A 14245-nucleotide genomic window follows, 5' to 3' on the forward strand; every position below is an offset into this window, starting at 1 on the left:
TCATAAACAACTCAAGAGCACCTGCCATTATTTGTACTAATGATACGTGAAGACACTCACCATATTGTATAGTTTATGGTGTTTGTTTCTTTGTTGAAATGCCCTGGTGGAAATGATGAACCGGTTTTCTGAATAAGGGAAAAGGAGGTTGCCTTGTGTACCCTTTGTCCTTTAATATGTCTTTCTGGTCTATTCCAGCTTAGTCTTGGGTCCTGTGGGTCCTTGGGTCCTCTCCCCCCTCCTCCCCCCATCCCCGGCCTCTTTCCTGCTGTGTGTGGGCTCTGTGTTGCGTGCACAGTCCTTCATTATCACTAGAGCAGTGCGGGGGGGGGGCAGAATCTCACCCCCACTTCACAGATGTGAAAGTAAGGGGTGTGCCACTGGAAGACATTCCCAGCGTCTGTAAGAGGCAGGAGGTGGTGTCCAAGGCCCTGGAATTCTCTAAGAAATCCAGGACTTCACTACATCCCAAGAGCAATTTCCTATAAAGAATATGTGGTATTAAAAGGAGTGAAATGCTTCCACATTTTCTCCAAGCAAAATATGGTGTGAAAATATTTTCGAGCATTTCAATCGGCAATTAGAAGAAAATATTTTGAAAGCCCTGAGGACTCCAAGCAGCCCTCGATGAAGCATTTGCAGACGAGACGGCGATGATGGCGTTTGGTTGAGTGCCACCAACACTTACAGATAACAGACTCATTTCTGTCAAAAACATTTCTCAGCTTAATTGTATGTTTCTGTGCATAGGAGAAGCCAGGAGCTGCAAAGAAAACACAGAGCCTCCTGTGGCTACTGGGGTAGGGTCCCCTATGGGGTCCTGCCTGAGCTTTGGGGGAACCTGTGGCAGAATAGAGGCTTTTGTACCAGTCCCTTTGCTTTGCTCCTTCTGTGACCATTGCTTTTCTTCTTCCCCAGGAAAGTAAGTCAGAGCAGTGCCTGCCTGGGAAGAGCCACAGTACTGGAGAGCAGCCAGCCCAGCTCAGCATGGCCCCCAGGTAAGAGGGGTGGTCCTGGCAGTCCAAGATCTCACACGGCGGCTCAGGCCTGGGCCTGCCTCCCAGCAGTGGCATCTTGCTTCCCTCCATGACCCACTGTGGGTTGTTTTAGATCAGGGTAACCATTCATAAAATGGAGGCAGTCACTTCCTTCGGTAAATGTGAGCCTTAAATAATGAGCTGACATAACTAGTGTATTTCTCAGGTTTCTCAAAGTGGTGGCTATCCTGTGCAGATGGCAGTGGTGATAATGCTCTCACAGTGACATGGTAACAATAAGTTCCTGCTGAAAGAATTTGCTTTTCTGTACAGGTTCAATGCTTCCTGGAACCTACTTTGCTTGCTTGCTTGGTTGCTTCCTTCCTTCCTTTATTTCCCTCCTACCCTTCTTTCTTCCTTTCCCTCTCCCCTCCTTCCTGCCTTCCTTTCCCTGATTTTGTGCTCGTTCAGCTGGTCCTCTACCACTTGAGCTACTCCTTCAGGCAGACTTTTTGCTTGTGTTACATTTTTTGCCCGAGCTGACTTTGAATCCTATGGATCTCGGCTTCCTGAGTGGCTAGGATTCAGACCTGGGCCACTGGCACCTGGCCTATTGATATTTTTCTCATGGATGCATATTAACTTGGCACAGCAGAGATGTTTTTTTCCTCCTTTTGTTTGTAATGGAAGTAGTTACACAGAGGGTTTTCACCAACATGTCAGTTTATGAGTGTGATGCATCCCCACCCCCACCCCTCCCGACCCCCCCATCCCCTCATGTCTCTGTTACATTGCCACATTAACACTGAATGTTAGGACTGCATTCACCCACTCCTTTCTCTCTCCATTTGCCTGCTCCCACCTTGCTCTCTCAGACAACATATTTCAGCTTCCTGGTATTTATTTTATTAAACTGTAAGTTCTTCAAAGGAGTTACACCGTTGGTGTTTTTAGTTCACACGTGTTTGTAACACGAGGGGTTTTCATTGCGGTATTTGCATAAACACTCCCAGAAGGTTGCTGAGGTCTTGATGCTGGAGTTGTCTTCAGCTTTATCTCTGTGACAGGGCTTGGGCAACTGGGCTGTGAGGAGAGGCATTCCCCAGCCCTTACAACAGCAGTGTGGACCCTGACCCTGAATGACCTTCACCAGTAACTTCCATCCTCACAGCCTTCCTGAAAGCCAGGCCTGCATTTCCTTCCCCCCCACCCCCACCCCTTCTGGGGTGCTTGTCCTGGGGCTTGAACTCAGGGCTTGGGCACTGTTCCTGATCTATTTTGCTCAAGACTAGCACTCTACCACTTGATCCACAGCTCCACTGCTGGCTTTTTTGGGGCTTAATTGGAGATGAGTCTCGGATTTTCTAGCCTGGGCTGGCTTTGAATGGTGAACCTTAGATGTCAGCCTCATGTGTAGCTAGGATTACAAGTATAAGCTACTGGTGGCTAGCCTGCATTTTCTACTCAGCACACAGAAACTACTAGCAGGTTCTTTGAGGGGCCGATCCATAGGAAATCATTTCATACCTTGGAGGCCAAGGCACAGGGCAGGGCTGTTGTCAGTGCTGCCTGCCAGTCCAACTGGTGAGGTTTTCTCCAAGAGGAGAAGCAGCTCAGATTTCGCCTCCTCTGCCTCATGCCTCGGCTGTTTGACTTAAACTCCTTCCGATGGCAAGTAGGACACAGTCCAGCTGATTTCCTTATTGTGGAGGGAGGTCTGAAGCCTGGGCAGAGCGCTTGTTTGTGAGTCAGGTACTACATAGTTCACTTGTGTTCTCAGAGGAGCCTTCTGTGCGCTGGTCTCTGCCCCTGCGCCCTTGCTTAGCGTGGGTGGGAAGGAAGCAGAGGGTAGTAGACCGAGTATTCCAGTCTGCTCTTTGTTTTCTGACTCTGGCTCCTTCACTGGGAACAGGCTCGTGAGCATGGATGGTACTTTTTTGGGTGCTAATTGTGGGGCTTGAATTTAGGTCCTGGGCACTGTCCCTGAGCTTTGTTGCTTAAAGCTAGTGCTCTACCACTTGAGCCATACCTCTAACTTTGGGTAGGTAATTGGCGGTCAAGTTCTCACAGACTTTCTTGCCTATGCTGGCTTTAAACTGTGATCCTCAGCCTCTTGAATAGCTAAGATGACAGGTGTGAGCTACTGGCAGCTGGCTTTCTGGTACTTTTTGAAGTGCTACTCCAAGGCTTGAACTTAGGGCAGTCTCCCTTGGATGTCTGACTCATGGCTGGTGATCTACCACTTGAGCCATGTCTCCATTTAGGCATTTTGCTGGTCAATTGGAGATGGAGTCTTGAGGACTTTTCTGCCTAGGCTGGCTTCAAGACATGATCCCACAGGTCTCAGCCTCCTGAGTAGCTAGGGATTATAGGCATGAGCTACTGGTACTTGGCTTTTTTTTTTTTTTTGCCAATTCTAGGCCTTGAACTCAGAGCCTGGGCATTGTCTTTGTGCTTTTTCGCTCAAGGAAAGTACTCTACACTTGAGCCACAGCCGTACTTCTGGCTTTTTGGTGGTTAATTGGAGATGAGTCTGGTTTCAAGCCTATAATCCTCAGATCTCAGTCTCTTGAGTAGCTAGGATTACAGGTAGGAGCTACCGTATAGCTGGGAGCTGCTGGCACTTGGCTACCTGTTTTTTTTTTTAAATTTTATTGTCAAGGTGATGTACAGAGGGGTTACAGTTACATAAGTAAGTTAGTGAGTACGTTTCTTGTCAAACTTGTTACCCCCCTCCCTCATTTTTCTCGCACTTTCCCTCCCCCTCAGCATGCCCCTCCTCCCCAAGTTGTACAGGTTATTGGATGAATTTTGTTTAGCCCTGAGTGAGCTCAAAGGGCCCAGGCAAGTGTGTGTTAAGTATTAAGCCTAGGCTGGGGCTGTGCCAGCCCTGGAAGTGATGTATCGAGCTGCCAGAGGGCTTTACAGGCAGAGGTAGTCGGGTGGGCAGGTGTTGCTACCTAGGTGCCAGTAGGGCATCTCCATCTGTGAACTCGGGGATGAGAGTGACCTCCAGAGTGCACTCACCCCTCGGCCACACTGTAAGCCACATGTTCGATCCCAGCCTGCAGTCCCAGCCGTCCCAAGGAAGTGTTTTGTGGCTCACAGACTGAAATCTTCCAGTCCTATCTTGCCACGTGATAGACTCTGACCTGGGACCATGGTCACATGAGCTCTGTTAAAAGGCATAGAGGGTGACAAACACTGGCAGGGGGCCCAAGTGCTCACCACTGTTCCTCTTGTCAGTTCTGGAAGATTCCAGAAGCATACGGGCAAGCTGAAAGTAGAGGACATTGAGATGGCTTGTAGTAACTCTTTCCAAGTTGGGCCTCAGCTCATGGGGTTTTCTGGAGCTGGGTGGATTTTTCCAGTGGCTAAAAGAGTTGTGTCCACCGGTCCCCAAGACACGCGTTTTTCCTGTTCTGTAGGCATGGGTGGGTCACTTTTCTCAGCTAGTCATTCTGCATTTCTTTATCAGTGAAGAACTGACTTCTGTGCAAGAGGACTGGAATTTTGGGGAAGCACTCAGCTTCTTTTGAGAAATGTGAATCTTTTCATCTATATGGGTGACTTTTAGTCTCCTTATTAGACATTTGCAGAAGTAAAAAAAAAAAAGTTGTGTGCGAATGTTTTCTAATTGACAGACTTGATTGGCAGAACAGTCCCTAAAGTCCCATCATTGAGCAAACAGCTTGTCACCACACAAATAATTAAAATGCCATTTGAAGAACGTACTGTGCCGTGACAGGCGTTCACGTAGACATTGTGTTGTTCTCAGCTCCTTGTCTGAACACAGCTTCACATGGTGGAGGCCCGTTTGTTTATAAAGCAGGTGACATTTAACCAGCCTCTGTGGGAGGGGCGTGGGGCCTCCGGATGGGAGGGTGGTGACGTCTGAGGGCAGCAGACACAGACCACCATGGATGGGGACAGGCCCTTCACTGAAAGTACCAGTCACCAGCTACACAACTCCTGTCACGTCCCATCCTGTGTCCCGTCTCTGTCCCCCCTCAACCCCTTTCCATGGGGATTGAACTCAGGCCTGGCTCTGTCCCTGATCCTCTTTGTTCTCAAGGCTAGCACTCTGCCACTTGAGCCACAGCGCCACTTCTGTCTTTTTCTGAGTAGTTTATTGGAGATAAGAGTCTCACAGACTTTTCTGCCTGGGCTGGCTTCGAACTGGGGTCTTCAGATCTCAGCCCCCTGAGTAGCTAGGATTACAGGAGTGAGCCACTGGCACCCGGCCTGATGACTGGCTTCTTACACTAAAGCCTTAGGGCACCAGGACGAGCCTGCTTCCTGTTTTGCCAATGGCTGACTCAGTGTGGATGGATGGTAGTCAGTGGCTCTGATCTCTTAGTCAGGGCTCCTCCCCGCAACTCCTTTGGTGCTGTCCTGAGGGAGGAAGCGGCTCATGAGATGCACAAAGCACCTGTCTCCTATGCAGCAGTGGGTGCCGTGTGCAGTGTGCCCGCTCACCTCTCCAGCATAGGCAGTGCTTGGGTGTAGAGACGTTCCTTGGGTGGAGGCTTGTGAGGGGCCCGTGGCCATCTTATGACCATGGAAATGAGAGGAAACTAGAGGTTGAGCGCCCACGGAAGTAACTTGATGATGAGGACCGTGTGTATCCAAATTCAGTGCTAACGGATGGGGAGGGGTTGGGGCATGCCTGCTCTGGGGCCCACAGCCTTTTCCATCCAGTTGTAGGCTGCTAAGACCTCTTTTCTTTTTTTTTTGCAGCACTGGGATTTGAACTCGAGTCTCCCACTTTCTGGTCTGGCATCATGCCACTGAGCTGTGCCTCCAGTCCTCTTACCTTTTTTTAACTCACTATTTTTAAGATCAGGTTCTCACTTTCCTCCCAGGCCTGCGTCCACACCTCCGTCTGCCTACTTTTATTTATGTTCCTGTTGTCATTGAGATCACAGGCATGAGCATCCTTCCCTCACGCCAGCTTCCCTCTGGAGACAGACTCTCGCAGCCTTTCCTGCCTGGGCTGGCCTCAATCCACAGGCCTCCACTCTCCACCTCCCACGTAGCATGGGATGATGGGTTGAGAAAGGGGTCTTGAGAACTTCTCTGTGTGCCTGGCCTCAGCCTCAGTCCTCCAATTCTCAGTCTCCCAAACACCTTTAGGATATAGGTGTGAGCCACTGAGGCCGGGCACTAAGACCTTTTTGAAGATAGTGGTCCTGAGAGGCAGAGCTAGTATCACTGGGCTGAAGATGATGTCATTGCAGGCTTTTACTCCAAGGCACAATGAATTACTTATCAACTTCCTAAAGCAGACATTCTACTTAAAGCCCAAGGAGCCTGTGGGTTCTAAGTCTGCAAAGATGGCCTCCTCTTGGTGGGGTGGCCTGCCAGGGGTTCAGGTAGGGTGACTGGCACCTGTGTAGAAGTCCTAGAAGTGCCCTAATAATTTGGAATTTGGAGAGCTAATGAGTTTGGCTTCTGAGGACTTGGCCCTCAGCCACTGAAGAAATTGAAGCGAAGCAGTAGAGTCATGCCAGTTAGCAGCTGCCTAGGCTAGAAGCCTTGACTGCTTCTCAGGAAAAGAGGTCTGTTGGTTAAAAGAGTGATGAGAGCTAGTAAGTGGGCAAGCAAATGAGGAGAGGCAGCCCCTACATGAATAATGCAGCGATGCATGAATGGGCTGCAGCACAGGCTCATTGATAAATCTAAAACCATATGGTCAATGACCACCCGAGAGGCGGTTCTCGGGAGAGATCCGCTTGGCTGAGTCATTGACTCAGAGCGAATGCATTTTTAGTGGCTACCCAGATGCATCTTGTAGTGGGCGGTGACATCACTGTGTGCTCTAGGATAAAGCACGAGTCATCCTCCAGTGACGAGGAGCACGCAGCTGCCAAGCCATCAAGCACCAGCCACCTCCCTCTTCTGGCAAATGTCAGCTACAAGAAGACGTTGCGGCTCACTTCCGAGCAGCTGGTGAGGCCCCTGGTCCCCGCGCACGCGCAGGCTCTACCTCACGGCAGTCAGGGTCCTCGGTCTCTGGGGGCACGTCTGAAGTTCTTCCTATTTCATGGTTCCCATTTCTACTTCCTGGCACCTTTTATTCCCCCCCCCCCACCCCCCCGCATGCCTACCCCCTCTCGGGACCCCACCATCCCTTATTTGGCGCTATACAGCCTTACTTCTTCCTTGATCTAGCGGAGCCCTCAGTGTGATATCACTTACCCCGGAGTTCTTTTTACTGTGTGTGTGTGCGCACACATCCGCAGGTATTGGGGCTTGAACTCAGGGCCTGCCTGGGTGTTGTCTCTTAGCATTTTCACTCAAGGCTTACCACTTTCAGCTCTTTTACTGGTTAATTGCAGATAAGAATCTCATGGACTTTTCCTGTCCAGGCTGACTTCAAACTATGATCCTCAGATCTCAGCCTACTGAGTAGCTAAGAGCATAGGCATGAGCCACTGGTGCCTGCCTATGCAGTTCTTGTGGCACATCACTTAACTCTTCCAGAAGTGCTGCATCATGGTAGCCTTGTCCTTGCAAGCAGAACGCTCTGTGGAAAGGGGAAGAGCGGCAGTGTAGGTGGGCCAGAGAAAGTGGAGGCTTAATTTGCCTGTCAGGACCCATAACGAACTAGAATAAGGGTGCAGTGTGTCACTCCTACAATCCCAGCTGCTTGGGAGATGGGAGTGCAGGATGATCAAGGTTCCAGGCTAACCTGGACAAAAGTTAGGAAAGCCCCAATCTCTACTAAAAGCTCGGTGTGGTGGTGTCTGCCTGTCATCCAAGCCACATGGGGAGGTGTACCCAGGAGGATTACAGGCTAGGTCCATCCCAATGACAGTCTGAGGCCTTTTTAGAAAAATATGCTTAGGCACAAAAGGCCTGGGAGTGGCTGAGTGCTAGCCTAGCAAGTGCCAGGGCCCATTCTGACCCCCCCATGCACGACCAGGTGGATGGTGTGTTTCTTAACGTCTTTCTCAGGATAGAAGCCAGACACCCGCTTTGGGGTCTTCCCTCGAGCTGACACATGATTCATGTTTTCTTAGAAAAGCCTGAAGCTGAAGAATGGCCCCAATGACGTGGTGTTCAGCGTCACCACGCAGTACCAGGGCACCTGCCGTTGTGAGGGCACCATCTACCTGTGGAACTGGGACGACAAAGTCATCATTTCTGACATCGATGGGACCATCACCAGGTGGGCCTGGCCTCTGCATGGGCCCTGGGGTCTGGGTGGCCCGCCCTCGGGGTGGCATCTCTGTTGAGAGCTGCTCTGCGGGGCAGTCCTTGCCTCCTGGTGTGGCTGTTTGCATCTGGGTCTCCTGTCGTACCCTCCCTGGTATAGTTGCTTTTGGAGAGAGCTTTTTAAGACTGGTTAGGGGCTAGGAAGGTGGCTCAGTGGTAGAGTGCTTGCCTTGCATGCATGAGGCCCTGGGTTCGATTCCTCAGCACCAAATAAGCAAAAAGAAAAAAAAGCTGGAAGTGGCGCTGTGGCTCAAGTGGTAGAGCGCTAGCCTTGAGCTGAAGAGCTGAGGGACAGCGCCTAGGCCCAGAGTTCAGGCCCCATGACCGGACCCCCCAGAAAAAAAAAACACTGGTTAGTCCCCCTTTCCTGTGCTTTGGCAAGCTTGAACCTAGGCCCATGATCAGTGCCCTTCTTTGGTACCGTAGCCCTCTCTGCACAGCTCATTTGGTTCTTTGAACTTTGAGCTTTCAAGAAATTTGTGAGTCTCCTTTGTAATTTTTAAAATACTTTTTCTTTTTTTTTTTTCACCAGTCCTGGGACTTGAACTCAGGGCCTGGGCGCTGTCCCTGAGCTTCTTTTGCTCAAGGCTGACACTCTACCACTTGAGCCACAGCTTCACTTCCAGCTTTTTCTGAATAGTTTATTAGAGATAAAAGCTCACAGACTTTCCTGCCTGGGCTGGCTTTGAACTATGATAGGAACTTTGAACAGCCTTTTGAGTAGCTAGGACCACTAGTTCCTGGCTTAATAATAGTCTGTAGTGGTGTGTGTGTGTGTGTGTGTGTGTGTGTGTGTGTGTGTGTGTGGTGTGTGTGTGTGTGTGTGTGTGTACTAGGGCTTAAACTCTGGCCCTGAACTTCTTTTTGCTCAAGGCTAGCATTCTACTATTTGAGGTATAGCACCATTTCCTGCTTTTTCCGTGTATGTGGTACTGAGGAATTGAACCCAGGGCTTCGTGCATGCTAGGCAGGCACTCTACCGCTAAGTTAGTGGCCCTAGCTAGGACCACTAGTTCCTGGCTTAATAATAGTCTGTAGTGGTGTGTGTGTGTGTGTGTGTGTGTGTGTGTGTGTGTGTGTGTGTGTGTGTGTGTGTGTGTGTGTGTGTGTGTGTGTGTGTGGTGTGTGTGTGTGTGTGTGTGTGTGTGTGTGTACTAGGGCTTAAACTCTGGCCCTGAACTTCTTTTTGCTCAAGGCTAGCATTCTACTATTTGAGGTATAGCACCATTTCCTGCTTTTTCCGTGTATGTGGTACTGAGGAATTGAACCCAGGGCTTCGTGCATGCTAGGCAGGCACTCTACCGCTAAGTTAGTGGCCCTAGCTAGGACCACTAGTTCCTGGCTTAATAATAGTCTGTAGTGGTGTGTGTGTGTGTGTGTGTGTGTGTGTGTGTGTGTACTAGGGCTTAAACTCTGGCACTCTACCGCTAAGCCACATTCCCAGCCCCTAGTTTTCCTTTCTAATTTTTTTGCTATGTAGCCTAGGACGGCCTTGAACTCTCAATCTGCCTGCCTGCCTCAGCTTCCCAAGTACTGGGATTACAGGTGTGCGCCACTGGACTGTGAGGCCTGTGTGTTTGTATTTTTGTGAGGCATGGATGTGTTTAATCTGGACAAAAAGCCCATCCTTCCAATGACCTTCTTATTTTATTCCTTGTCTTCTGCTCTCCCCACCCCCCCATTGCCTCCCTGTTTTAGATCAGATACCCTTGGCCACATTTTGCCCACACTCGGGAAGGACTGGACCCACCAGGGCATCGCTAAGCTGTACCATAAAGTGAGCCAGTAAGTATGCGCGCTTGGCTCCCAGGCCCTGTGAACTGTGGCGGCCCCCCGTGCCATGTGCACAGCCTCTTCCTGCTGGCATGGGGTGGGTGGCTTCCTGGCTTATGAAGAACGGGGCATCTAAAGCCAGGAGCAGCAGTGGCAGTGGGGAGTGGCGGTGGAGAGTCCTAAGTAATTCCAGACTTAAACTCAGTACCAGGCAACTAGAAAGGAGGTATAGGTGAGTCAACCATTGTAGAAGAAATAGGTGGTGTTCATGGGGTGCCAAAGATAGCCAGCCAGCCAGCCGGGATGAAGCAGGCACTTAATTGGAATGCTTTTAACACGTCGGGAAACACTTGTGGCATTGGGCTGGAGCCTCTGCAGGCCCTCCAGGGAGGCCTCCCAACCTTCCCTGACCCGAGTGCAGCCTTGCCCTCTGCCGCTTGGCCTCCTCGGTAGCTTCTGGTGCTCTGCTGTATTTATAGTTAATGGAAAGAAGCCTGCAAGGGTGCGCATTCTTTGACTCTGGATTAAATCTGTTTCTAGATTATTAAAAAAGCGCAGCCTGCCTGCATCCATCCTTTCTTCATGTGTTCCTTCCTTTCTTTGTTCCTCCCTCTCTTCTTTCCCTTCCTTCTTCCTTTCCTGTCCTGTCCTACTGTCCTTTTTTTTTTTTTTTTGCTGGTACTTGGACTTGAACTCAGGGCCTTCTGTTCTTGTTTGGCTTTTTCATAAAGCTAGAGCTCTACCACTTGAACCATAGCTCTACTTATGGCTTTATGGTGCTTAACTGGAGATAAGTATCTCATGGACTTGCCTGCCCTAGCTGGCTTTGAACCTGGATCTGCAGGTCTCAGCCTCTTGAGTTAGCTAGGACTTACAGGGGTGAGCTGCTGGCACCCAAGGCTGGTGTTCCATCACTTGAGCCATACCTTCACAGACTTTTCTGTCCTGGCTGGCTTTGAACCTCAATCCTTAGATCTCAAGTCTGTCTACTGATTATTTAGGATTATAGGCTCGAACCACTGGGGCTCAATATTCACAGCATTTGTTGTTGTTGTTTACCTCAAATCTTTAGTTTACTATACTCATTACCCTCTGCCATAAGGAATAGAGGGACATGTTGAGTAGAAGGTTTACTGGAAGTCTTAGGGCTGGATTCCAGAAGGAGGCCCTTGGACTAAGAGCATGCCTTACTCTGAGCTCCGGCTTCCTTATCTCTAAGATGGAGGAAAGTAGACTAGATGATCCCTTAGGACCAGTGCTGGCCATGATATGCCCTGCTGTTGGGTCAGCTTGGGGAATGGTACAGTGCGTGTGTACCATGGCTGAGTGCTGTTTTTCCAAGCTGAGCCTCAGGCAGGAGTCTGAGGAACGGGCTAGACTTGCACACCTGCAGTGCACAGGGACCATACCACAGCTGGGTAGCTCTGGTCCCGCAGCTCCCTGCACTGAGGACGCCCATCGCCTCAGGGGCTTGTGATGGCGCGGGAGGTGCATTGCTGCAGCCGGGCAGCCAGGGGCAGGTCCATGGGATGACGCTGGTGTTTTGGCATCTAGGGAAGGTGGCAGGTGAGCTGAGTCCTCATGATGAGGGGCATTCCAAAGGCAAGGGAAGGCTCCCAGTGGACGGAGCAGGGGTGAGAGATGAGCCAGTGTGTGAGGGAAAGGAGGTGCCGGGCGGGTGGGTGGGTAAGCAGTGCCTCAGAGAAGCCAGGTGCTGGTGGCTCACACCTGTAACCCTAGCTTCTCAGCAGAGATCTGAGGATCAATGTTCAAAGCCAGCCTGGTTAGCAGAAAAAAAAGGAAGAACCCTCCCCCCCCCCAAAAAAAAAAAAAGCTGGGTGCTACTGGCTTGCATCTGTAATCCCAGATACTCAGGAGGCTGAGATCTGAAGATGTTTCAAAGCCAGCCTGGGTAGGAAAGTCTGTGAGACTCTTACCTCTAACCAGCAAAAAACCAGGAGTGGAGCTGTGGTTCAAGTGGTAGAGCTTTAGTCTTCAGTACAAAAGCTCAGGGATAGTGCCCAGGCCCCAAGTTCAAGCCCCAAGACTGGTACCAAACCCTTCCCCCAAACCAAAATCCCCAAACTAACACATTAGAGAAACCCGAGGGCCGAGGGACTGGAAGGCCAGACCAAGACCACGCATGGGTTTCTATGTGTCCTTTCTTCCTTAAGGGGCAGGTGACTGCCCTTCCTGTTAGGACTATGAGTGAGGACACAGAGTCCCTTCTCTTGACAATACCCCCAGTGGAGGGTATTGTATTCTCTGTAGGGCACGTGGCAGTGTGGCAGGAACGTTTTTGACTGTCATGAGTGGTATGTATTACGCCATCTAGTGGGCGGAGGCCAGGAATGCTGCTCATGCCGTGTTACAGAACTGCGTCCTCGTGCAGGATCCATGGTCTCAATCCCCAATTGGAGACCCTGGCTACCTCCGCAGCTGACTACTGCCTAAAGTGCATTACAGTCCTTGAAAAGGATGGCTCCTGGTATCCCCAGGCTGTGTGGATCGTGTCTTAGGGGATACTCCTAGGGGCAAACATTCGGTCGGTGTAAAAGCAGGGTGGAGATTGGACACAGATATCACCGCTGCTACCTAGTGGGAGTGGAGATTGCTCTTTCATCTCTCCTGCTATTTCCCCTGAGCCCCAGTGGAATTGCCGGGAACCTTGGTGGCCTCCGGGTGATGGTAGTGAAGGTTCATCGCTGACCCTTCCTGTCTTCCAGCCACCTCCGCTCTGTCATGTGTTCTACTTCTCTGGCTATTGATTTTCTCTGCTCCTGCAGGGACAGGGTCATGCTGAGCCCACGGGCTTGCCAGCCAGTGTGGGGTTTCAGTGCGATTGGCGGAGAGTACAAGGAGCCTCAGACTTGTGCAGGGGCCATGGGTTGGCCACTGTTTGCTCTTCTGAGCACAGGGTCTTGTCCTAAGGGACAAGATTGTTGGTGGGCATGTGCTGGCGGTTCAGGCAGCTTTCACTGTAGGTGGAGGATTCCGCCTCCAGCAGCCATGGTTCCCCTCTCACAGTAGACCATCTCCAGTTGAGGTTCCAGCTAAGTTAGGAAGGGCTTTTGTGCAGAGTAAGCACATGGAGACAACAGCTCAGGTGCATAGTTGAACTCCAAAATGGATCTGAAAATCAAGTTTGAATAAAACGAACCTTTCAGACCTTTGCAGGTGCAGCTTTGAGACTTTGATGTGAAGAGCTATGCACAGAAATGGTGATTTTTTTTCTTAAAACTTGCATTAATTAGACAGCTGAAATACAAAGATGGTTCATTCAAAAGCCTGTTTCATATTCAGACGCAGCCCTCTGTTCCAAACAAGCTGAGAGATTGTTTTTGTCTGAAAACTTTTCCTGCTCCTTGATTTTCGAGAACGGCATATTAGACAGGTGTAGAGACACGGCCTCTTGTGTGGAGACATAAGTGGGGTGGAGTTGGTGGCTTGTATTCACCCATGTGCCAGATACTTCTGTTCCCTGTGTGCCCCACACTGCCCCAGCATGGTGTTACATCTTCCTGGAGGTAATGGATTAAAGAGAGAGAGTGAAATGAGGAACAGTGACGTAATATTAGTGATAGACACACTGAGGCAGAACAGGGCCCTGAGGGGGGATGGGCAAGGGGGTAGTGTGGGAGGGAAGGTAGCCCCCACCCGCCAGGTGTTCTGAGGATTACAGATGAGTCACAGTGAGTGGCATTGAAGGTCATTTTGGTTGATGTGGGGCTTGAACTCTGGGCCTGGACACTGTCCCTGCACTCTTCAGCTCAAGGCAAGTGCTCTACCACTTGAGCCACAGCACCACTTCCAGTTTTCTGGTGGTTAATTAGAGATAAGAGTTTCATGGACTTTCTTGCCCAGGCTGGCTTTGAACTGCGATCCTTAGAGCTCAGCCTCCTGAGTAACTAAGATTATAGGCGTGAGCCACCGGTGCCCAGCTGAGGGTCATTTCTCTGCAGAAAACCCAGTGGTGTGGCATTGTGGACTCAGCAACATGGAGAACACACCCCTGCCCTCCTTCGGGAAGCAGATAGATGTGAAGGGAGGGCGATGCCTGCCGTTCAGTCTGGTGGTGCCGTTACATGTGGACGTGTTGTGTCTTTCAGGAATGGATATAAGTTTCTCTACTGCTCCGCCCGGGCCATCGGGATGGCAGACATGACGCGAGGCTACCTGCACTGGGTCAACGAGAGGGGCACCGTGCTGCCCCAGGGGCCGCTGCTGCTCAGCCCCAGCAGCCTCTTCTCCGCCCTGCACAGGTGCCGCCCTCC

At 50.7% G+C, this 14245-nt stretch overlaps 1 protein-coding gene across 2 annotated transcripts in view; it reads left to right on the forward strand.

The window, feature by feature from the left end:
* The window catches only part of Lpin1 (lipin 1), a 51350-nt gene that overhangs the window by 27504 nt on the left and 9601 nt on the right, over window positions 1–14245 (forward strand). For both annotated transcript variants that reach the window (XM_042680789.1, XM_042680787.1), the window contains 5 exons: window positions 919–998; window positions 6803–6929; window positions 8003–8151; window positions 9897–9983; window positions 14081–14233. In XM_042680789.1, coding sequence (XP_042536723.1) covers window positions 919–998; window positions 6803–6929; window positions 8003–8151; window positions 9897–9983; window positions 14081–14233 — 596 coding nt within the window. The remainder of the gene's footprint in view (window positions 1–918; window positions 999–6802; window positions 6930–8002; window positions 8152–9896; window positions 9984–14080; window positions 14234–14245) is intronic.

This window comes from Dipodomys spectabilis, unplaced genomic scaffold, assembly GCF_019054845.1.
Source record: "Dipodomys spectabilis isolate Male_0828 unplaced genomic scaffold, ASM1905484v1 ptg000066l, whole genome shotgun sequence".
NCBI lineage: Eukaryota > Metazoa > Chordata > Mammalia > Rodentia > Heteromyidae > Dipodomys > Dipodomys spectabilis.